This window comes from Crinia signifera, chromosome 12 (genome assembly GCF_055691185.1).
Source record: "Crinia signifera chromosome 12, ASM5569118v1, whole genome shotgun sequence".
NCBI classification, from domain to species: domain Eukaryota; kingdom Metazoa; phylum Chordata; class Amphibia; order Anura; family Myobatrachidae; genus Crinia; species Crinia signifera.
Window position 1 is genome coordinate 57,682,758 of NC_139228.1, and position 25,920 is coordinate 57,708,677.

The following is a 25,920-nucleotide window of genomic DNA, read 5'->3' on the forward strand; positions in this document are numbered from 1 at the left end:
GGTGCCACATTCACAATCTATTTTCACAATCTCTCCATATATGGAACTAGACACGCCCACTGGGTGGAGCATGACACGCCCCCTCAATGGGGCGCTGTGCAAAATTCTACTACCAACTATAATCTCCCTGAAACTCATTTTCAAAAGTAGGCAAGTATGCATAACACTCAACTAAGGTCTGTTCCATCTCCAAAATGCATGCACAGTGGAAGTTCAGGTGCACGCTCCCCAACTGCCCCCACAGCTAGACAAGGCAGGCCAAAGCCTAGCAGGAGAGGAGGAGGAACACCGGGTTTGGCTCCCAATCCCAACCGATTAGACGTGCAGCACATCTGATCAGAGGACCAATCCTCCAACCCGCGGGCCAGCGGATTGCACAATTGTGCGCACACAATCCATCATACAATCCCTTGAGATTGTATGATTGGGTGCAATGTCTTTCAGGTGTATGGGGGCCTTTGCAGGTACTCGGTAAGTATGGGGATGGAGTTGGTTGGATCTACAGGGGGCGGTGCAGCAGATAGAGAGGGCAAGGAGGTTGGATGGGGGGGGTGGGAGTTTCTCTGAAGAGAGCAAGAGGAGGACAGATTGAGGTAGAACAATATATAGGGGTTCCCTATACTAGTATATATTAAATAACGGGATGTCACTATTTTTTTAGCAATATTGTCCTTCTGATAACTTGTTTATTTGAGAACCTTAATACAATATCATATACATAGGGCCCAGGCAACCTGTATATGCGGAGCATGCTGGTTGCCTTCAGAATACCTGTACAACCGTAGGCTGTCCAGGCCTGATATACAGTATATCTAGTAGTGAGGTAGCGGATGCAGAGTCAAACGTATGCTCGTAGGTGTAGCCTAACTTGCTTGCTCCCGCTTACTTCCCAACTGTACGCAGGTAAGTACGAGTGACGCACAGGTGTACGCTCTTCAATGGCATCTACACTTACATCTGAAGAGCGTATGGCGTACCTGGGCTGTAATGCAGCATTGGTAGGTTGGCACTGTTCGGTTAGTCTGTGGAGAATGTAAGCTTATATATACAGCATCAGTTTCCATACATATGTCATGGCTGAGATACAGACCAGAGTGTTCTAGAAGCACCAGAGCAGATAGCGACACCCCAGGCAGGAAAGCAGAACTGCATGGGTTGTGACCGATGCAAGTGCTAGAACACTAGAGGTGGTGGTTATAGAGGTGTTCCCCGCACACATTTTTTGGCATTCTATATTCAGGATTTGACCATTGGAAGGGTGTTGCGTTGGGTGGCCCAGGTGATTGGCACTGTGGACATGGCCATAAGTCTAGTCAGTCCAGGTTGTGGCTTTCAGAATACAGGGAACATGGAAGAGCAGAAAGCAGTAATACAGGGGCTGATGTTCTATACGGTTCGTTGTAAATCAGGGTGGTGCGGTTCCCTTTCCAGGCTTAAACACAATCAATACCCAACATTTCCAGCCAGCTCCCAGATAAGCTGCTAGGAGACAGAAGCCAAGCTTTCATGTACAGCAGAGACAGGGCTAGTATCAAGCCACAGCTCTATATCAAGTGTAATTATCTCGGCTGCACCTAATAAACAGCTACAGCTGAAAACTACTGTACAGCTCCAGAAATAGACCTGGCTGCTGTCTCCCTGCAGCCTGGGGGCGGCTGGAACAGGAGCATACATCGGAATCACTGGCTGCGCCTACTGGTACATCTTCCTTCTGCTTACATAACAACGCTGCCACCTGTCTCCAACGCTGATGGGCTACTGCCAGCTTTATAGCTTCTTATACCCTGCACATTGCTGCCCAATCAGGTCACTTACAGCCCTATCTTTGGTAGGGTCGACCGCATTGCTCCAGGAACTATTAGTGAGCATTGACATTTCATGAGACTACATCCAGCCCAGTCGTTGGAACCATACGGTGTGTGGCCCTCACCTCTGGTTCAAAAGGTAGGTTGCACCCCATGCTGATGGCCTTGATGGCTGGTTCTGGTTGATAGGCCAACAGCCAAGAGGTTCACACAAAAATGTCGACATTGCCAAAAAGTCCACACAAATACATGGTCGACATGACAGTTGACAAATGAAAACGTGGACATGAGTTTTTCATGATTTTATAAATTTTTTTGACTTTTCATGCATTCACTCACAAGTAAAAAAAATCCTTGGAAAAATCATGTTGACCCTTTCATGTGTCAGCATTTTCAATGTCGACCTTTTGTCCATGTCGACGTAGTGCATGTCGACCTTTTGGAGTCAAACCACCATGAATGGTCTTGTGATCACTGATGAGGCAGTGGGGTGGTCCAAAGGCGAAAAGCTTATGAAGTCTTACATTTACTATTATGCTACACTTTAGTGCCCCCTATTAATAATACGCCACACAGTTATAGCATACCTTCCAGCTGTCCCGCTTTCAGCGTTTAGCGGGGACGGTTCTGCCATCCAACCTGTAGGCTGTAGTCTCTTATAGGTTGGGGAGTTGGTCAAAAGCACAGAGGGTAATTAGATGCCGTACGGATGCCATCTGTTCACAGTATCGACCTTGCTAAGGTTTTCATCCCCATATACAAGAGAACACATGTAACACTTAAATAATGCTGCAAAGGCCACTATTCGTTGGTTCGGACTGATCAGTACTCGCAAATGGATGACGTCGTGCTACCTTCCCCGGACAGAAACTCCGAGTTTATCTCAATCTATTCTCCAGGCTTCAAGTTTAAGACCCTGCAGAGGAATCCGGTCATGTTACCCACTCTGTCTAGTGGAACGTATGCTGTGATCACCTACACGTGTTCCCTTGTGAACCACCTGGCCCGGTGGAGGGGTTCCTCATGGCTAGCGGTGGACTACACACTCTCTTCTACCCACTTTTCTGTCACCTCCTTTGTTGCTGAAAACATGAACCGTTTCAGGTGGTTGCTGCTGATCTCCGGGCGTCTGGAATGTGCGAATACTTACTACAAATCACATTGAAAATAAAATACAGTAAAAAGAAACTTAGTGAATACAGTACATATTCCACCTGACTATGTGACGCCAAACCTGTGAACAAGCAAGAGAATCCAGCATGCCAATACCCTTACTGCTCTCTGAATTTGTAACGCAATAATCTAGGAGGTTATTCTGGTTGGTGCGTACATTTCCGAAATCTTTCGGAGCGGTCCGCACGCCACGCTGTGCGGACATCGTACGAAGAAACGCCCACCGGACCTCCGTTTACGGACGGACTCACACTAGAAGAACAGGGCGTGTTTACGGACGACATCCAAACCTTGCGTGTGTGCGATAGATACACACATACTCGGTCTTACAGCGTATGCACGGTCTTACCGCGTCGGAACGGACGGGACCCTGGCCGTACGCACGAATGCGGTGCTTTTTCGCAAAAATCACCACTCTTATCTGAACTCCGAAATCGGTCACATGACACACTTATGCAATTAGGTTACCTCATTAAAAAGTGTTTATTTATATTAGTGATAGGAAGTTCTGTCCATTGGTTGCAGTGTAAATGTGTGTCAAAACTGCAGCATATATTTGTGTGTTTAGTAATGGTCCATTTAAGCTGCAATGGTTCCAATTGAAGCAATGAGAAGAGTGTAATTAATGAGTAATGAGTAAAGGAGTGGATTGTATTGTGTTCAGCTGACATTGGTTGCGGTGCGCCCGTACTGATTGGGCGTTCCGAATGCCTAGCGCATGACCGAGTGGTGTCCGCAAAGAAATACTTGCTTATGGACACCGCATATTTCTTGCCTTTTGGTTCTTGTGCATTCGGTGTGCTGTCCGAATGCACGCCTACCAGAATGAGTGCACTTCCTCGTGTACGCCCATGTTTAACGCCCAGTTTAGCCCACTTTGAAACTACGCCCCTGTGTAGTTCCGAATGACGCCCCTAATACGCCCATATTTCACGAGTGAATGCGGTGCACATTTCTGTACGGTGTTAGTGCGAACAAGTACGGAGACCATACGTGGCACATGCGCATAGCGTTGCGCTTGCATGCGCAGACGGCTAAAAAACGCCATCCGAAAGAGTGCGTGAAAGTACACATCGACCAGAATAAGGCCCCTAGTTAGGATGCTGTTCCTTCACATTCAGATCCACAGACCACCAAACACTCTATAAGAAGAATGTTGGCATTTACCATTTTCCTTGTTTAGGCAGATATTAACATTTTAGGTACTCTTTACCTAGGACGGCGCCCATCGCGGGCATCGCGTCCATCGTATGCACGAAAGTAACGGGTGTGACGCGACCAATGCGATGCCCGCGATTTCCCATAGGGATCAATGTTAAATTTTTCAATGGACCCGATTTTTCAGTTAAATGCCTCAATGCCCGCGATTTAGCCATAGGAAACAATGTTAAATGGGCCACAGAGCCCAAATAGGCACCCTTAGCAGTGAAATGTCCCCCACAATTGTTAACGACACCCCACGATCCACGCGAACCCGAAGCGTGGCGAGCACAGCGAGCCCGCGAGGGGCGTCGGTACGCGTCCTCCGACCTTTTCATACCCTGAGAATAGAATAGTGTGGCGAGCGCAGCGAGCCTGAAGCGTGGCGAGCGCAGCGAGCCCCGTGAGGGGACGCGGATACCTTCACAGGTAAACGCGGCCCTACGCGGGCTTCACAGGTATCCGCGTCCGCTCGCCACGCTTCGGGCTCGGTGGCTCGCTGCGCTCGCCACACTATTCTATTCTCAACTCCACGCCGACGTGGATAGTGGGGGTATGAAAAGGTCGGAGGACGCGTACCGCCGCCCCTCGCGGCCTCGCTACGCTCGCCACGCTTCGGGTTTGCGTGGATCGTGGGCTGTCGTTAACAATTGTGGGGGACATTTCACTGCTAAGGGTGCCTATTTGGCCTCTGTGGCCCATTTAACATTGCTTCCTATGGCAAAATCGCGGGCATTGAGGCATTGAACTGAAAAATCGGGTCCATTGAAAAATTTAACATTGATCCCTATGGGAAATCGCGGGCATCGAGTCGGTCGCGTCGCACCCGTTACTGTAGTGCATGCGATGCCCGCGATTTTTTACACCTGATGACCACGATGGACATCGTGGGCGCCGTGCTAGGTAAAGAGTACCACATTTTTATTATTCTGCACAGTGTAATATAATAACCATGGCAACCACAGACACATGGCACGTGATTAAGTAATATTTTCTAAATCGCTCTAAGCTCTGTCTGTTCTTACACTGTAAATTCTCCCTTTCTGGCATCACAGGACATGCAGAGAGCTGAAAGCCTTTGTCTGGCAGCCATATTGTTCTACCTTCCAGAGAGATTTTGAAATAATAGTTAATGATTTTTAAGAGGACAGTTTAAAAAAATAGTATATGCTACATGCTTGAAGGGTATTAAATTAGCTATTTAATGACAAAAAGGCTATGTGGGGTTTTACAGAAAGTTCCAAGCAAAGCGCTTTAACATGTTACATATAAAGGATAGAAATGAAAGTACTTGCTATGATAAATTAGCAGCAAATACTTTTGAAAGACAATGTTTTTACGTCAGAGGCAACGGGATTGCTGGGGACAGACTGCGACTACAGATAGTCGGTATTACCTTTGGGATTTGTATATCTGGCATTGAATCCGGTTGACAGTTCTACTGTATTTAGGTCGACACCAAAAAGCCGACATGCAAAAAAGCCACTTCGACACTTTTACAAAAAAAAAAAATTAATTGTTTGAACTTTTTCATACTTTAACCTCCAGGCACCATGCCCAAAGAAAGGGTACACGCTACACTAATTGGGGGGTAATGTCAACAGGTGTCGACGTGGACACAAAATCTTTTTTTTGAATGGCATGTTGACTTTTTCATGTGTCAGACTTTTGCCAATATTGACCTTTTGCATGTTGACATTTTGTGACACTATACACCAGTGGTTCCCAACCTGGGGTACACTGCAGACCGGTTTGGGGTACTTGAAATGAATATTGTTAATGGTGTAAGAAGAGGTAGAAATCTACCGATGGTGGAAGAAGTTTCCTGTTGCGGTTGAGATAAACCACGTTGTGTCACTTTCCGGTTCCGTTTGCAGCGTCAACAGCGTCTCCTCCTTTGCCCGACCAGCAATCCTCTGGGAGCTACCCGCGCTGCACTCAGACATCAGTGATCATCTGCTCTGCACTACAAATGCTAGAGGGAACCCCGGAGACATTACACAGCCAGCGGCCAGACTGCCACCTCTCCTTAATACAGGGATGGGAAACCATCGGCCCTGCAGCGGTTGTTGAACTACAGATGCCAGCATGCCCTGGTACAGTTTTGCTATTTGGCCATGCTAAAAATGTTGCAGAGCATTCTGGGATGTGTAGTTTAACAACATCTGGAGGGCTGAAATTGAGAGGAGGGGTACTTAGAAATGAAACGTCTAATCAAGGGGTAGAGGAGAGTAAAAGGTTGGGAACCGCTTCTATAGACCTTTCCATCCACAGACAATTGGCAATTATCTTGCATTGAGACTCCGTATGACAAGCGATGTAACAATTTAATGGAGAACTCCTGAACATCCCCACAGCTGGCTGTCATCCCCACAAGGAAGGAATGTACAGCATGTGTTGTCACGCCACATTTCAGATGTCAGAGATCTTGGGGTGGGGGCTGCTTCACATCCAAATAAGTCCTGGTTCTGCAGTTTTGTCTCACTGCTTCGCTTCCCCAAATTATCAGGAGAGATAGAATCTTACATAAAAAGATGAGCAGGGTCATGGGTGACTTCCAGGGGGTCCTGCATGGAACTATTCCTAAACAAGAGAACATTAAACGCCAGGGTTGCTCCTGACAATGCTCCCATTCCGCCTCTCCATGCATAAGGAGCCACCAATACAGAAAGAGGTTATAATGCCAATTTCCGCCAAAGGATATGCTTACACCCCACTCTACGTCAGGAAATGGGGCGAGTTCCAGAGGATAACATTCTGCAGTATTTATTTTCCAGCTCAACAAATAAATGTAATCAGGTCTCAGAATGGGACGCTGCATGTGTTATCTGTTAATGGTGCTTCCGGTTCTGTGATTCAATGATCTAAGTATTAGCAGATAATATGATTTAGCCGCTGAAGATTATCACACATCTCAGCTGCCGTTATCAGCAGCTGAGAGACACAACAGTTATGAATCATCCACATGGGCGCAGCCAGCAACATCGGGACACCAGTCGACCCATCACTCAGCGCCTGCATTCTTCCAGCACCTACACTTGGCGCTCTCCTCTTCCCACAGCCGCCGCACAAAGCCTGTTCTACTTATCTGTCTCCTTTTTCACACTTCTTCATATTTCTGCTTTGTCTGTCTTTATCTATTCGCCAGTATTGCAATCACTAGACGACAATCACTCCTCTAATTATAATTAGGATTGTAACAAGACCTCTCTCAGGCGCATCTTCTATTTTATTGTAAGTCCCCACCAGGCCACAGCAGTAGGCAATTCAATTGTGGCCAAACCATAATATCCACATTCTATAAGAAGAATGATGGCATTTACCATTTTCCTTGGTTTGTTTCTTCAGGCAGATAATAACATTTTAAAATTCTGCACAGTGCAATGTGACTACCATGGCAACCACAGGTCAATGGCACGTGATTCAGTGAGCTATTGTTAACCCCTCTAAGCTCTGTCTGTTCTTTCACTGTAAATTCTCCCTTTCTGGCATCACATGACATGCGGAGAGAGACGAGAGACTTTTTTTCTGGAAGCCATATTGGTCTACCTTCCAGAGAGATTTTGAGAAGCAGTAGGTAGGCCACTGCTTCTCCTCATGGCCATTAGACTGCCTGTCATATCAGTCATACCATCCCGACACTGACATTGGCTATAAGATGGCGGCAATGTCAGAAACATGACCACGCAAGTGTGTTGTGTGATCTGATTTCTGGGTCTAGAAGGCACATCAGCAGCTGTAGTATCACCAACTTGTTGAAGTGTATGGAGATAACGTCACAACATGGAAACTGGTTTGGTGCATGGCCTGTGGTGGACATGCCAGCTGGCTGGATCGCTGCTCAGCTTGAACGTCTGTCCGGCCATTATCAATGTGCATTAAACCCAGGCCTGTCTCTGTGACATCACATTATCACCACACACCACAACAAGATGGTGATTCATTTCAGCTGCTGATGTGCAACCATGTACTACATACAGTACTTCAACATGTGACTGTGGGCCAGATGCACTAAGCTTCAAAATTGATAAAATGAAGAGTGATAAACAACCAACCAATCAGCTCCTACCTGCCATGTCACAGACTGTGTTTGAAAAACGTCAGGCAGGAGCTGATAGGTTGGTTGTTTATCATTCTCCATTTTATCACTTTTGAAGCTTAGTGCATCTGGCCCCATGCCTCAACATCTTACATCTCAGGTTGGGCCAGCATGGCTGATATGAGGCGCAGTGTAATGGCGGTGAGGGGAAGCAGCGGGCTGTCTGGCCTGGTGGGAAATTAGACTGACATAGGGAACACTACACACATGAGCGGTCCTGCTACCACCCTTGTATTACACACACTTGGCTTGGCTTTCCCACACTGAGCCAAGAACACACTCGTCGGTAGAAGGCGGGAGGCTAATCGAATAGCCTCCAGTATTAAAGCCTGAGGCTTTCCCCATTAATAATCTGTGGTAAAGTTACCTCAGGTAACTGAATATCAAGTCTTGTTAGATATGTATTAAACTCAATTAAACTCAAGTCCTGGGGATGTAGGGCAGTATTGATAATCACTACGCCAGTGGTTCCCAAAGGGGGTCCTTGAGGCTTCCCAACAGTCCAGGTTTTGAGTATATGCCCACTTGTACAGAGATGGCATGCTCAAATGGACTGAGGTACCAATTAAACCACATATTGCTAAGCACGTATATCCTTAAAACCTGGACTGCTGGTGCGCGTTTGGGCACCACCGCACTATGCCATCTTGCTTTATGAAATATTAGCTTATTTCAGAGACATCACAGACAATAAGACATATCCCTTTTTGGTGCATTTGATTGACCCTCATATCCTGACCCAATATTTATTCTTCTTTGTTATTTCAGTCATTTAAGCTGCTGTGACATCACATGCTGCCTTACTGGTGTACGACTATCAATCCACAAATAAGAGGTGGGAAAATAGGCGAGTCACGCTGCTGGCTCAGGAACACACGCCATAGGAATATGAGGAGTTAATTATTGTATTTCATAATACAGTCAGTCACACTTGTCTGCCGCACAAGATGTAATTGAAAACCAAAAATGAAATGTGTCAGCTGCTATTATGAGACATGACAATGGGCGAGCATCACAACTACCGCACTGTGAAATAACAATGAAAGAAAATAGTAAGTGAACAGCTTCATTCCGAGGTGGTAACTTTATTTGCATATCATTTGTGATGAGAACGTAATGGCGGAAAGTGACGCTGAATTTATGCACCTGAGGGGGATTCTGCCAATTGTATTAAAGGGGCTTCACTCACCGATGGTTTTAATTATTCCGCTTGTATATGCTTGACTGCAACTTTTACTAACGGCATAGATATTTTTTTCTGTGTTCCTTAGTCAGTTATATAAATATCATCGGGTGTTAGTTTCACCAACATAGTGACAAGCGAGGAAGCGACCGCTTGTGTAAGATGGGAGTGCACAGAGAGGTCAGTCTCTCTTGCACCATGGATTGGACGGGAACAAGCGTGCCCGGATAATGATGACAGAGACTCTTACAGAGCCGGACTGTTCCTGTGTCACACAGCACACCACTAGGGTGGCCGAGTACCATGATCGTGATTGGTGGATCCCAGGATTTGGCCCTAAAATTGCTGGGATTTCTAATGCCGGGCAGCGTCTGACCACCTGCTCAGATGCTGCCCAGCTGTTCCCATACTTGGTGTGCTAACACACCCCTATTTTCTGTAATGCTGACCGTCACCGCCTATTCAGTCCCCAAACAGCAGCAGCATGTTAATAATCCTGCATCTCAGGGGCACTGTGACTGACCACGCAGTTAGTTCTGCACAGTTATTGCATTCAGTTGCATACATCCCGAAATTAGGCCCACGAATGGTATAACCAAGATGACAAATAGTGGGTTCAATGCGGTCACAGTTTGTGTCGGTGAAGGCCAGCATATACAAGAATCACAATGGAGGGGGGGGGGGGTATTCGGAGTTGCTCGTCACATGTATCCCACCTAATGTAAGCGATGATATTAAAACACAATATACAAGCAATATTTACACAAATGTATACATGTTACCATTTCACCTGTATACTGTAGAACACCATGAGAACACCTTGGGCAGCCAGTACAGGCTGTACACATCAGACCCAAAAGAAAGGGTCAAAGTGGGTGGAGAACAAAGACGGGACACCCGGAAGGGTGGAGGGCAATAAAGAACCGTTCTCAGAGGAAACAAAAATCCATTGCCACTGTCCGATGCACTTCAACACATGTAAACCTAGGACAAAATCATCGCCCCACCACATGTGAGGGCCACAACATGGGAACAGCCTCACCATGGGTACAGCCTCACTAGGGGCCTTATTCTGGTTGATTCGGTCGGATGCGTATTTTCGGACAGGAACCGAGTGTTCTTAGCCCTGCCTTCCGTACGGATCGCTCACACCGTCCGAATGCAGTAAGACACCGACCGAACGGACTGTGAGTTGATTTTTTATGTGAACACCTCCTCCATCTCTGGGAACCTCCCCCATCATTCAATGGTCGCCAACCATCGAATGCTGGACCGAGTTGTCAGGCAGCACCGAGTGCTCCAGACCACTCGGGCATTTCTCCGTGCAAAAGCAGGGATATGGGCGGGCAGCTGGCATCCGGCTATGTCATATGTCCGCCCCCCACACGTGCATCACGGCCGCATTACCATATGTACGCCCAGCGTTTTCATGGGAACGCCCATGAAACGCGGGGCGTACGCATATGGTAATGAGCCCAAACAGCCCTTCACGCCCCTCTCCTCCCCCTGTTCGGATTTCTCCGACCAATCATTTTCTGTACAGAATTCGGACGTGCGCGGCGTTCGCACATGTGCAGATACGCCTCTGCACATGCGCAAACACCAACCATCGGCCGTCCGTCCGCATTTGGAGCCATCCGATTCAACCAGAATAAACCCCTATATTTCCCAATAACAATCTGCTTTTCTTACATTGCTAATCTATTCATAGAAAGAATATGAATAATAAATTGGAAATTCATCAATTGTAACAATTTATAAGAAGAGAATCCTGAATAATATCCGGGCACTGCCCGGCGGGCAGCCAATCGGCAATGACTAATACATTTGTAACTGCACAAACAAAAAGAAAAACATGTATTCAGTACATAACAAATGTATCTTTCTGCTGCAAAAAAAAGCTTTCCACCCCTACTTGGCCCAAATGCCTATATCCACTATTGCTGGGACAAATACCCATGCAAAACACAATGCAATAAACGAGTACCTATGATTATAGCGAAACACAATAATGATTGTCGCATCCTTCTCCAAAAGTAATCTGCTTAATTATACACGGACGGCAGCTGGAATGCTGAGAGGCTTACCTGGCCATTGCCGACATGTAACGAGAGGAGACAACCTGACATTACACAGAAGGGGGAAGACATCAGAATCAGGAGAACACATAGATGCAGGAGGAAAATACCCTTAGGTCCTACCTGAAATCCTCCAGTGCAAACATAGCCAGCAGCAGTATATGACCGGTAGTCATGGGAATGGGGGAAGCAGAAACCGGGGTCACATTGAGGCTTGGTGCATTGGCAAGGGGCTGTGCATTTTGGGAATGAAGGATCAGAAGAGGAAGGGTAGGAGAATGCAGCCCTTTCTCTACCCAGCTGCAGCAGAGAGCAGCGGTGTGACCACGTGACCGCTCCTGTAGGTCTGATTAATGCAGTCGCTGCTGTTATATTACAGGCAGATTATGCGGGCAGCGGATAGGGCTAAAAAAAAAAAAAGAGATCTGTCACAATGGCTCCCACACAGGAGGCTATTGTGGAGAGGAGACAATACCGGACCAAAAGCCTCTAAAGAGAAAGAAAGATATTCCTGAAATTCCAGAATGATCTTTCCATGTGCGGGTGCAAATCATTTAAGGAACGTGCAAACATCGGCTCAATGGGCCTGATTCAACTTGACTATGCGTCTGCCCTCTTTCACAAGAAAACGTACTGCCGCATGAGTATGCTCACACATCCATTTGCATGCGTGTGTATGGGTGAAAAATCAATCGATGGTCGGAGACCATCAATTGAATGTGCCACCCGTTCGCAAATGCAAGTCAGCCTAGACTGACAGGTGTGACAGGACGGGGGCGGCTGACTTCCTGTGACGTCAACCGCCCGCCCTGAGCATGTTTTGTCAGGCCTGCGTTCACATGGAACGGCCAGTGTTTTTCTTGGCGCACCCACCATTTTTGTGCGAACGCCCACAAAACACTGGGCATCGCCATGCTCCAGCCCCCTGCATGCCCCCTGCCCACACTGCTGTGTGCGATCATCTCTGCGAGTGTAATACTCACCGAAGGCGTTTAGACTGAGAGTCTGCACATGCGTATTTTTGCAGATACGCATGCACAGACCAAAGATATTCAGAGATATTCAGAAAACATGACCTGCTTGTAGTATTTCAGGACCACTTCCCTAACTGTAATGCATCAACTTTAACCACTGCACAAGCGCATAGTGGGACTTGCAGCTAAAATGAGAAGATGTTTTACCAGCAGTGACCTCCCATCGGTAGTGAACCCACAATGTTGGAACCACTTATTATTGCCATCAGACCATCGGTGGCTACTAACTCCTATTGGAGGGCTCAGCCGCCATTTTTATTAACCGAGTAACAGACACATGGTGACTGATTCAGATAAGAACGCAATGCCTATGGTCACTCTGACAAGCAATTATCTACCGCATGTGTCTAAGGGCCTTATTAAGACCTGCGCATATTTGCATAGCTCATCAATTAGTCACCGCTCTATGCAAGTCTGCGAATAGCTCTGGAAAATATCGCCGGCCAGCTGCAACAATGCAGGTGTGTAGCAGCAATTTTCGGGGGGTGCGTCTCATGCAGAGACTGTGATCCTGTATGCAGAAAACATGGCGGCAGCATCCCAGTTCCCGGGATAGCAGTATGCTCCTGTTGAGCGCTGCGTATACTCAGAGGCCTAATGCATCTGGAGAGCTCAGTGATTGTACAGATGAGCGTTAGCAGTTACGCTGCCGTCACGCACAACGAAGCGTGTTACACATCTCCTATTATTCTACGCTGCCGGGAATCTCAAGAAACATTTTCATTCCGCAAATATCTGGAGAAGATGTATAATTAGGCTTGTGATGCTGTTCTAGATAATGAGCGGATGGTTGCCAGGTCAAGACAGGCAAAACTGGGCGGATTGTATTGCTACATATTACCGTAAAGGTATATCATGTATCAATGCAGTTGTAGAACACAGACGAAGCGCAACATTAATGAAGACGAAATTAATAAAAATGACCAAATAAAAAATGATATGAATAGAAGCACAAAAGCACAAAATACTGCAAGAACATCGATGGCGTAGCGCAATCTCCTATATTCCCTATACTAGGAGTCAGAAGACATTTCCATCGGGCTGGGCCGAGAGATAACAGGTTTTGGGGGCAGTGAAAGGAAATATTAACAAAAATGGCAAAAGACCAAACTAGTAATATACACACTGGTAAAGGTCTATAGATGTCAGAATGCGTGATACAATGCACCAGTGTAGTTGCCATCACATGCAGTAGATGGACAAGGCACATTCCTGGACACTACTGCTAGCTTCTGATGGTAAGCTTGAGAGCAGGGCCCTCCTACCATTGGGCTATCTGTAACTATCCAGTTTGTTTTATCCCTATTTCTAATGGTAAAGTGCAACGGAACCTGGAACCTGTTGCGCTGTATAAGAAACAGTTAATTAGTACATTAATAAGTGAAAACTACTTTGATTGCAGGTAGTGCTACAAAAAAGCATCATGTGCACATAGCACTTATGACCAGCAGGGGGAGCACTGTCAGCCCCAGACTATAAATAAAGCACCAGCTTTGTGTGCTGGTTCTTGTAGTTCATATAACAAGACGCCAGCTGAGAGAATCGGCTATTCTAGGGTTTGCTTAGGGGTGCCACACAAATCGTGCGTGTATGTGAGTCAAAAAGAGTACCCAGTGTGAAGAGATATAACCAGCAGAGTCTGTGTATATGGGCTACAGTCCACCATGTGGTATACAATCAGCAGAGTCTGTATACACTAGCAATATTCAATTCAGACAGCATACAATTAGCAGAATTGGGGTACGCAGGCAGTGGCTAGTCCAGGTGGCAGACAATTAGCAGAATTGGGGTACGCAGGCAGTGGCTAGTCCAGGTGGCAGACAATTAGCAGAATTGGGGTACGCAGGCAGTGGCTAGTCCAGGTGGCAGACAATTAGCAGAATTGGGGTACGCAGGCAGTGGCTAGTCCAGGTGGCAGACAATTAGCAGAATTGGGGTACACAGGCAGCGGCTGGTCCAGGTGGAACACAATAGCAGAATTGAGGTACATATGCCATGGCTAGTCCAGGTGGCACACAATAGCAGAGTTGGGGAACACCGACAGTGGCAGGTCCAAGTGGCACACAATAACAGATTTGTGGTACACAGGCAGTGGCTGGCCTAGTTGGCGCACAATAGTAGAGTTGGGGTACACAGGCAGTGGCTGGCCTAGTTGGCGCACAATAGTAGAGTTGGGGTACACAAGTAGACATGCTATAGCTGGAATGTTCTCCTGCTGAAGCTTCTTTATAAAACCATGTAACACCAAGTGTACAGGCCATGTGACCACACAGGACGCACCGCTATGTAATGAACCCGGCTGCTGCACCCAATCAGGGAATAACTGAGATCAGCTGGTAAATCCCAGCAATGCAGCTCATCACAGGCACTCAAACTTTGCAGCATGACCAGATGTGCGGCGATGGTACTGATGTAATTATATGTTCAGGATAGTTACTGCCCATATTAGCATACAATCGCAACTGTGGATAGGCTTTATATAGTTCCTCACTGTCCTGATTCCAGCAGCCAGGGAAAGATTTATCAAAGCTTGGAGAGAGATAAAATTCCAACCAATCAGCTCCTACTTGTCATTTTCCAACACGACAGTTAAAAGCTGATTGGCTAATACTTCATCTCTCTCCAAACTTCGCAAAATCTCCCCTTCTATATTGTGCTTCTTATACTGACAGCTTAATGAGTCTTCCTGTCAGCATCAGACACCAGCACAGAACACAGATATCCGATGACACCACATAAATACACATACAGCCTAATACAGCTCAACACTTTCCTTCCAGCACCAGGGCCTGTGGCTGAGCTTGCAGATTGATCTCTGGACTTGGGGCCTGATGCATGGATGTAGGTAAATGCGTTCACAGCTGCCTATCATTATACATCGACTGTGCGCAGTGCAACAGTCGCCTGGATTTGTAATGAGGAGGTTTTGTACACGTATCTGAGTAACCCTTTGGTCACTGCTGCTGTATACGCTGCCGCAGCATCAAATGCGCTCCCAAAATGGAGGGTGACACGTCTGATTTCTTGGCGTCACTGTTACCTTCCCCAGATGGTTCCTGATTGTCAGCAATCAAACCCAATCTGCCGCCGCAAGACCAGCGCGTCACATATGCACAGTGCGACTTACACCCATGAGCGTACTCAGCTGCAAAAAGCAGGATTTGAGCACATCTCTGAATCAGGCCCTTGATGCCTGCTGTTCAGTAATAACCAGAGGAACAATCTCATTTATACGGACTTATGCCATTCTGAAAGCTGTAGTGCTCCAAGTTATGCTGAGACTGTATCGAACATGACAAGTTTCCTTGCATCGACTCAGCAGCTAAAGGCCTGACTTTCAGCTGGTCGCAAGACCTTATATGATAAATTATCCACAATATAACATAGAGGGTCTAATTCAGGTGGACTGAAACACCAAGTGCTAAAACTCTGCCCGGCCAAATAGCAGGATAGAACTTGGCCGGGTCTGTCTTCCTGTGAAATTTGGCGTAACGAGCAGGAACTGGGCACCCATGCGGTCACACATACCCACCCTGACTAGTGGGAGTGTAGACATGCACAGGTTACTTTCTGCATGTAATACTGCCAGTGTAAAATCTCCCAGACATGGATGAACTGCTGCTTTATTTAGTTCTCAAATATGCCTTGTTATAAGTGCTAAGAATATTACTGGGGATAAAAAAGCTGCATGTTAATAGGAGCATGAACAGATTTTCCATGCCTTAATGCCAGGGACACAAAAGGAATGCCACGAGGGATGGATCCCAGACCCTGCACACATGCCAGGGCTGGTGCCAAGCTGGGGTGTGCTGCCCGCTGACAGAACAATCAGACGCTGTGCTCATCACTTCTAGTACTTCAGTACTAATGATAATTGGGTAACGCTTACACATATACTGTACTTTCGTGTCCACCACCGTGTCCCTACCCACATTTCAGGCTGTGGGAAGGAGGAGGAGGCAGGGTTGGGCTGTGGTAAGGAGGAGGGGACAGGGTCAGGTTGTGGAAAGGAGAAGGGGGCAGGGTCAGGCTGTGGGAAGGAGGAGGGGAAGGGTCAGGCTGCGGGAAGAAGGGGGGGCAGAGTCAGGCTGTTTGAAGAAGGAGGGGGCAGGGTCAGGCTGTGTGATTGGGGGGGGGGAGTCAGACTGTGTGAAGGAGGGGGGAGTCAGACTGTGTGAAGGAGGGGGCAGGGTCAGACTGTGTGAAGGAGGGGGGCAGGGTCAGACTGTGTGAAGGAGGAGAGGGCAGGGTCAGACTGTGGGAAGGAGGGGAAGAGTCAGGCTGCAGGAAGGAGGGGAAGGGTCAGGCTGTGGTAAGGAGGAGGGGGCAGGGTCAGGCTGTGTGATTGAGGGGGGGATTCAGACTGTGTGAAGGAGGGGGGCAGGGTCAGGGGTCAGGGTCAGACTGTGTGAAGGAGGGGGCAGGGGCAGGCTGTGTGAAGGACGGGGGGCAGGGTCAGGCTGTGTGAAGGAGGGGGGGCAGGTCAGACTGAGGGGAGGGGAGTTATGCAGAGAGAGGGAAACTGCCATTGAGGTCTGACAGACACAATTTTAAAGTTGCTATTCAATTAAAAAGTGCAGCAGGAAGCTGAGCTGATCAGTCTGATACCCCGGTAGCTGTGTATCTATGTATATATCTTCCCACAGAAATATAATACAATAACCCATAGAAAACCACCAACTATTTTCTTTATTATTAAACTTATAAGAGCTCAGATCAGAGCGATGTACCTGAGCCCCAGAGCTGTCAGCCACATACAGATCCAAACTGTACAAGAGCTAACGCTGGTTCCTTAATAAAACCCTGAGGAAGATGACACTATAGTAATGTGATACTGAGGAATTCACACAGCTGGTTGTCATGGAAACAGACCTATCTGTATCTGTATACCAGTCCGTGTGTGTACCGTGTGTGCATATATATATATACTAGGTGATTCATCGCGCCCTACGGGCGCTCTTCACACCGTCGTAAGGGGCTGCGCCCCCTTAATTTGTGAACGTTTGTATATGAGAAATATGGTAAGAATTGTATGAAAGATGCCCTGTATTGCAACTTAGGTGTCCGCGAATCGCGGGAGGGGGGGTCGCGGAGGGTGCCGCGAATTGCAGGAGGGGGGGGGTCGCGGGGGGTGCCGCGAATTGCAGGAGGGTGGGTTGTGGGGGGGTGGATGCTGCGAATCGCGGGAGGGGAGGGATTGCAGAGAATCGCGGGAGGGGGGTCGCGGGGTGGGTTGCCGCAAATCGCGGGAGGGGGGTTACGGGGGCGGGGGTTGCGGCGAATCATGGTAGGGGGGGTCGCGGGGGGTGTGCCGTGAATCACGGGAGGGGGGGTCACGGGGTGGGGTGCCGAGAATCGCGGGGGGGTGTGTGTGTGCCGTGAATCGCGGGAGTGGGGGTTGCGGGGGGTGGGGTGTGACGCGAATCGCCACAAGAAAAAATCAACACAGAAAGGTCAACACATGTAAATGTTGACATAAGTGTGGCACTTTATTGGTGTCCATGTCGACACATGAGAATGAATATGAAAACATTCAAAAAATGAAAAAAAAACTTCAAAAACTCATGTCAACCTTTTTCATTGTCGACCATAGCCATGTCAGTGTTTTCCATGTGCAATTTAATTCTGGAGCTGCCGCGAATCGTGGGGGGGTGCCGCGAATTGCGGGAGGGGGGGTCGCGGGGGTGGGTGCCGCGAATCGCGGGAGGGGGGGTTACGGGGCGGGGGTTGCGGCGAATCATGGGAGGGGGGGTCGCGGGGGTGTGCCATGAATCACGGGAGGGGGGGTCACGGGGTGGGGTGCCGAGAATCGCGGGGGAGGTGTGTGTGTGCCGTGAATCGCGGGAGTGGGGGTTGTGGGGGTGTGGGGGGGGGGGGTGTGACGCAAATCGCCACAGAAAGGTCAACACATGTAAATGTTGACATAAGTGTGCCACTTCATTGGTGTCCATGTTGACACATGACAATGAATATGAAAACATTCAAAAAATGAAATAAATCTTCAAAAACTCATGTCAACCTTTTTCATTGTCGACCATAGCCGTGCCAGTGTTTTGCATGTGCCATTTAATCCTGGGGCTGCCGCGATTTGCGGGAGGGGGGGGGTTGCGGGGGCGGGTGCCGCGAATCGCGGGAGAGCGGGGTTTATTGGGTTTTCCGGCGGCGGGTTGCCGCGAATTGCGGGAGGGGGGGTCGCGGGGGGGTGCCGGGGTGCCGCGAATCGCCGGAGGGGGGGTTGCGGGGGGTGTGACGCGAATCGCCACAAGAAAAAAATCAACACAGAAAGGTCAACACATGTAGCGCCTAAATACCTCTTTTTGCTTATTAGCAAAAATATACCCCGTATTATAAATCCATTTGGGCTGCTCCAACACCAAGCGCAATATCGTTTTGGGGAATCCCCTAAATTTGCACATGTAAATGTTGACATAAGTGTGCCACTTCATTGGTGTCCATGTCGACACATGACAATGAATATGAAAAAATTAAAAATAAATCTTCAAAAACTCATGTCAACCTTTTTCATTGTCGACCATAGCCATGGCAGTGTTTTGCATGTGCCATTTAATCCTGGGGCTGCTGCGAATTGCGGGGGGGGGGGTGCCGCGAATCGCGGGAGGGGGGGCGCGCGGGGGGGGGGGTTTGCCGCAAATCGCGGGAGGGGGGCGCTCACCTGGTGGCTGTGGAGTAGCAGTGCTGGGCAACATGGGAAGGCAGTGGGTGTCTGGCACTGTCTGTGGGCTCACTGGGCTGGTTCTCTGTCACATACCTCCCAACATGACCCTCTCCAGGAGGGACACAATGCTCTGTTTCTAGACTTTCCCTTAATGTATGATTGCCATCACCTGTTTTAAACAGGTTAATTTCTCAGAAAGGTGTTCAGCACAGATGAAGGCAATCACACATTAAGAGGAAAGTCCAGGAACAGAGCGTTATAGACACAGACACCCACTTTGAGTGACAGATGTAGCCAAATATATAGGAGATATATATATATATATATATATATATATATATACACTGTATATATATATATATATATAGGTGATCACACCAAATGCTGATTTCTGATAGATAGATAGATAGATAGATAGATAGATAGATAGATAGATAGATAGATAGATAGATCTTGTGTTAATTCACTTTCCTGTCGTTCATTTATAAAAAATTAATTGGTACCGCCACTGACCGCTAGTTGCCACTAGATGGACCAAATTACTCCTTTGTGTGCTAAAAGATGTCATAACTGAAAATGAAAGAAATTTTGGCAGGGACACTGATCTGTTTCAAACTTTCTAGATATGGAGAGAAGGAGCTGTGAAGACAGAGATTGGAGGTAGGAGCAGATAGGGACTGGAGGTGGGGTGGAGAGTTTGTGAGCTAAAAACTGTTACAGCTCAAAGGGAAAGTAAAAACTGTCACAGCTCAAAGTAAAAGTACATTGCCGAAGCCGTCATTTGGACAAACTTTAAACTGGTGTATATCTAATCCGTATAATAAAAGGCTCCTCACTGTAGTCTTAGAGGCATTGGACTGGTAAGGAAGATAAAGGCCTTCGCTGGTCATCTGGCCACTGATCATGATCATCGTGAATACATCGGGTTCTGGAGCACCATTTGTGAAAAAAGTGGAGAAGTGGACTAGCAACAACAAAAAAAAGTCACTGATAGCAACCAATCAGCTTTGAGCAAACATTTATCAATCTAGAACAGGGGTGTCAAACTCAAATTCATCGGGGGCCGCATCAGCAGTTTTGTCACCCTCAAAGGGCCGCTGTAAAATAATAATGCAATACCTTTTACCAAAGACTTTTGCTTTTTAGAACTGTATCCCATTGAAAGAAGCGCCCATCAATCAATTAGGTGTGTTTTGCATTGTTACTTGTACCAGACCATTGTCATATCACTACATCATCCATATATGTTTTTTACTTTATTTGCATGTATTATTATACTGAGAGCCGTTTTATATTGAAGCGTGTACCAATAGAATGATGGTAGATACGCCTGATTGGCGCTGTTAGACACACCCAATGGGCGGTGTTATACATGCCCATTATGTGGTGCTAGACACACCCCTTTGACGGTGCACCCCCTTATAAAATGTGCTGCGCACGCCTATGAGTACAGGTGTGAGTAGGCAGTGGCGTAACAGAAAATTTTGCTCCCCCCCCCGCCGGGGAGCTGGCAGGGGGGTCCGTGCGGCGCGGGGGTACCTGTGGTCAGGGACTCGGGAGAGCCTGGAGGTCCCTGCGGCGCTGATTATGAGTTGCCGGGGTCCCAGCAGCGAAGTGGAAATACTGCGCTACCGCCGTGCGGCGGAGCGGGAAGCACTTCTGACTATGAAAACACTGGGTGCATGCTGATTGGCTGAATCTCAGCCAATCAGTGTGCGGCCACGGCCAGTGTTTTCAAAGTTAGATGCGCTTCCCGCGCCGCCGCACAGCGGTAGCGCAGTATTTCCACTTCTCTGCAGGGACCCCGGCAACTCATAATCAGTGCCGCAGGGACCTCCAGGCTCTCCCGAGTCCCTGACCACAGGTACCCCCGCGTCGCACGGACCCCCCTGCCAGCTCCCCGCTGCACCCAGAAGCAGTGGGGAGCTGGCGAAGAAACAACAGTGCCCGCAGACCCCCGGCGCCTCCGCGCCACCGCGGGGGCTGTGGCCCTTTAGTTACGCCACTGTGAGTAGGGGAGGTGTTAGGGTGTAGTACAGGAGGGAGTAGGGGAGGAGGGAGTAGGGGAGGAGTGGGGGTGTACCAGTGTGAGTAGTACAGGAGGGAGTAGGAGAGGTGTGAGGGTGTACCAGTGTAAGTAGTACAGGAGTGAGTAGTACATGTGAGGGTGTACCAGTGTAAGTAGTACAGGAGTGAGTAGTACATGTGAGGGTGTACCAGTGTGAGTAGTACAGGAGGGAGTAGAGGAGGTGTGAGGGTGTACCAGTGTACGTAAGTAGGAGAGGTGTGAGGGTACCAGTATGAGTACAGGTGGGAGAAGGGAGGTGTGAGGGTGTATCAGTGTAAGTAGTACAGGTGGGAGTAGGGGAAATGTGAGGGTGTACCAGTGTGAGTAGTACAGGTTGGAGTAGGGGAGGTGTGAGGGTGTACCAGTGTTAGTAGTGCCGGTGGGAGTAGGGGAGGTGTGGGGGTGTACCAGTGCCAGTAGTACAGGTGGGAGTAGGGGAGGTGTGAGGGTGTACCAGTGTCAGTAGAACCGGTGGGAGTAGGGGAGGTGTGGGGGTGTACCAGTGCGAGTAGTACAGGTGGGAGTAGGGGAGGTGTGAGGGTGTACCAGTGTGAGTAGTACAGGTGGGAGTAGGGGAGGTGTGAGGGTGTACAGGTGGGAGTAATACAGGTGGGAGTAGGGGAGGTGTGAGGGTGTACCAGTGTGAGTAGTACAGGTGGGAGTAGGGGAGGTGTGAGGGTGTACCAGTGTGAGTAGTACCGGTGGGAGTAGGGGAGGTTTGGGGGTGTACCAGTGTGAGTAGTACAGGAGGGAGTAGGAGAGGCGTGAGGGTGTACCAGTGTGAGTAGTACAGGTGGGTGGTAGTAGGGGAGCTCTGAGGGTGTACCAGTGTGAGTAGTACAGATGGGAGTAGGAGAGGTTTGAGGGTGTACCAGTGTGAGTAGTACAGGTGGAAGTAGGGGAGGTGTGGGGGTGTACCAGTGTGAGTAGTACAGGAGGGAGTATGGGAGGTGTGCGGGTGTACCAGTGTGAGTAGTACAGGTGGGAGTACAGGAGCTGTAAGTGTGTACCAGTGTGAGTAGTACAGATGGGAGTAGGAGAGGTGTGAGGGTGTACCAGTGTGAGTAGTACAGGTGGGAGTAGGGGAGGTGTTGGGGTGTACCAGTGTGAGTAGTACAGGAGGGAGTAGAGGAGGTGTGAGGGGGTACCAGTGTGAGTAGTACAGGTGGGAGTAGGGGAGGTGTGGGGGTGTACCAGTGTGAGTAGTACAGGAGGGAGTAGAGGAGGTGTGAGGGTGTACCAGTGTGAGTAGTACAGGTGGGAGTAGGAGAGGTGTGGGGGTGTACCAGTGTGAGTAGTACAGGAGGGAGTAGAGGAGGTGTGAGGGTGTACCAGTGTGGGTAGTACAGGTGGGAGTAGGGTAGGTGTGGGGGTGTACCAGTGCAGGAAGATAGGTGGGATTAGGGGTGTATCAGTTTTAGCAGTACAGGTGGGAGTAGAGGAGGTGTGAGGGTGTACCAGTGTGAGTAGTACAGGAGGGAGTAGGAGAGGCGTGAGGGTGTACCAGTGTGAGTAGTATAGGTGGGAGTAGGGGGTGTAACAATGTAGGGGAGGTGTGAGGGTGTACCAGTGCAGGAAGTATAGGTGGGATTAGGGGTGTACCAGTGTTAGCAGTACAGGTGGGAGTAGGGGAGGTGTGAGGGTGTACCAGTGTTAGCAGTACAGGTGGGAGTAGGGGAGGTGTGAGGGTGTACCAGTGTGAGTAGTATAGGTGGGAGAAGAGGTGTACCAGTGTAGGTAGTATAGGTGGTAGTAGAGGTGTACCAGTGTGAGTAGTATAGGTGGTAGTAGAGGTGTACCAGTGTAGGTAGTATAGGTGGTAGTAGAGGTGTACCAGTGTGAGTAGTATAGGTGGTAGTAGAGGTGTACCAGTGTAGGTAGTATAGGTGGGAGTAGGCGTGTACCGGTGTCAGTGGTATAAGTGGGAGTAGAGGTGTACCAGTGTGAGTAGTATAGGTGGGAGTAGAGGTGTACCAGTGTGAGTAGTATAGGTGGGAGCAGAGGTGTACCAGTGTGAGTAGTATAGGTGGGAGTAGAGGTGTACCAGTGTGAGTAGTATAGGTGGGAGTAGAGGTGTACCAGTGTAGGTAGTATAGGTGGGAGTAGGCGTGTACCGGTGTAGGTAATATTGGTGGAGTGCACCATATAATCATCAGGCGCAGCCCTCAAACCGGTGCCTAACGCTATATGAGGATATTTATAATCCTCCTGATTAAACAAAGGAAAAGTTAAAGTTGAGCAGAAGAAGCTCTAGGCGCTCAGCTATTCTATATACAGAAATGTGTAAGATAAGCAAAGTAATCGGATGGTCATGTAGCCCCTCATCATGTGACCATAACGCCAGTTATATTTTTTGAACACCGAGCGCTGTTATGATTTACTTGGTGAAGTTCTATATAGAATCTAAACAGTTAGAAATCTGCGTGTGGATCTTTGGTAGGAATGATACATAGCATGCCATACACACAATTCATTAATAAAACCCTCGGTGCCGTCTTCTTCCCTTGAAAGGAAGTGCGAGAGGTTTTGCAGCATGGGAGGAAAATCCACAGCAAAGTCTGACTACAGACAGCCACAAAACACGTAATCCGGCATAAGACGGCAGTAAGTCGGGCAGGTCCCTTGTTACGGTACCCAGATGACAATGTCTACGTCGACAATTAACAGGTTGACATGGTTAAATTATCTACATCGCAATGGTCATCACATGAAGGGTCAAAATGAGATTTTAGGGGATTTTTTTTCTGTCTTTGACCTTTATACTTTCCCACCACGTGGACTATGATTTGGAATGGTAAAGTGTGACGAGCGAGGCACCTTGCCCGGGGTGCGGCACGCTGAGTTGTGTTCTAGATCATGAAATCTGCAAATCAACACCCAAAAAATCCTGAAAAACTTATGTCGGACTTTTCAATTATAATGATTTGAAATCGATAAACATCAATAGGAATTGACCAATGTGCCGTCTCTCTTGGCTTCTGGCACAATTCCCATTATCAATCTGCTAGTGGGATGTAATAGCGCCCCAGTCCTCCGTGGATATGGGATGCTGGCCGAAGTTGAATATTTTTTTAGAAGTTTTAAAGAGGCAATCATTTGAAAGGCTTAGTCAATGATTGCCGCTTTAAAAATAATTTCACTTTCGTCCAGTATCCCGCACCTAGAAACAATCTTTCAAAGGAGAGTTCATTCTAGCACCCTGCATCTTCTAAAACCTGTGCAATTCCTCTTCCCTGCCTGGGCTGTCGCTCTCTGCTGTGGTGTGTCTAGCACAGTGTGGTCTGTATTTCTGCACTGATATGTAGACCAGACTTGCATAACCCCAGCCGCAGCCTAATGCCAACTGCAGCCTTATTTATATTTTATGTTGTTTGATTTCTAATTTGTATTTGTAGCCATGATTCAATATAAAATACTTCTGCTTACATACAAGGTCATTACTCTGACTACACCGACTTATATCTCTTTGCTTATCTCAAAATATATCCCCACCCGACTTCTCCGCTCTGCACAAGATCTGCGTCTCTCATCCACACTAATTACTCGCTCCCAATTACACTTGCAGGATTTTTGTCTGGCAGCACCCACCCTATGGGGATTACTCTGCCTTGGCGATGTGCGGGTCAGGCAGTTTGGGGAAGGGGGGGCGGGGATGTAGATCATGCATGCATGATAAATCTAGTCAAATCTCCAGTGTTCTCACCGGAGAACATTGACTGTGACAGATCGCTCAACACACAGATACTGAGTGATCTACATCGCTTAGATCAGTGGTTCCCAACCTGGGGTACTAGTACCCCTGGGGGTACTCTGCATACCAGTTGGGGGTACTTGAAAATAATATTGGTAATGGCGGAAGATGAAAAAAAGTATTTTGATGGCAGAAGAAGACCCATTGCCATGGAGAAGAACCATGTTTTGTCACTTACGGTTCTGTCTTCAGCGTCTCAGAATCATCAGTGTCTCCTGGTGCTTTTGCCTGACCAGCAATCCATGGGGAGCTTCCCATGCTGCCCTCAGACATTAGCAAGCAATCATCTGCCCTGTGCTGACACAGGTAGAGGAAGCAGCGACATTAATCCTACAGGTGTTAGTGGGAACCCTGGAGACAATACACAACCAGCGGCCAGACACGGAAGGGCACGATTCCTGTCCGCTACTCCTTAATATAAGGACATGCATAAGGATACGCATACCGCTCACTTCCACTCCACTCCTAAGTACTGTCTATATTTCAAATTGAGAGGGGGTACTCTTCAATAAAAAGCTTAATCAAGGGGTACGGGAGAGAAAAAAGGTTGGGAACCACTGGCTTAGATCAATGGCGCACATTGCCCTGTGTGCAGGCCCCTTTAGAGAGAGCACAGAAGGGGAACAGGAAGAGAGGGCGGGGGGAGAGAAAAGTAACAGAAACAGGTACAAATGTATCATTTATTATTTATTTACAGTTTCTTATATAGCGCAGCATATTTCGTTGCGCTTTACAATTGGAAACAACAGTGATTAAACAAACTGGGTAGATACAAACCTACATGGAGGTAGGAGGGCCCTGCTCGCAAGCTTACAATCTATAGGGAAAATACGAGGGATAAATAAGGATAGAA

At 48.1% G+C, this 25,920-nt stretch overlaps 1 protein-coding gene across 11 annotated transcripts in view; it reads right to left on the minus strand.

The window, feature by feature from the left end:
* EVL (Enah/Vasp-like) overlaps window positions 1-25,920 on the minus strand; it is an 89,366-nt gene that overhangs the window by 56,467 nt on the left and 6,979 nt on the right. For 2 of the 11 annotated variants that reach the window (XM_083166551.1, XM_083166550.1), the window contains exon 1: window positions 11,662-11,824. The exons of 2 other annotated variants lie outside the window; for them this stretch is intronic. In XM_083166551.1, the coding sequence (XP_083022677.1) occupies window positions 11,662-11,714 (53 nt within the window). In that variant the 5' untranslated portion in view covers window positions 11,715-11,824. Of the gene's footprint in view, window positions 1-2,392; window positions 2,544-11,661; window positions 11,827-25,920 lie in introns of those variants that run through there. 7 more of the 11 variants (XM_083166560.1, XM_083166559.1, XM_083166552.1 and 4 more) reach the window with 6 other exon arrangements.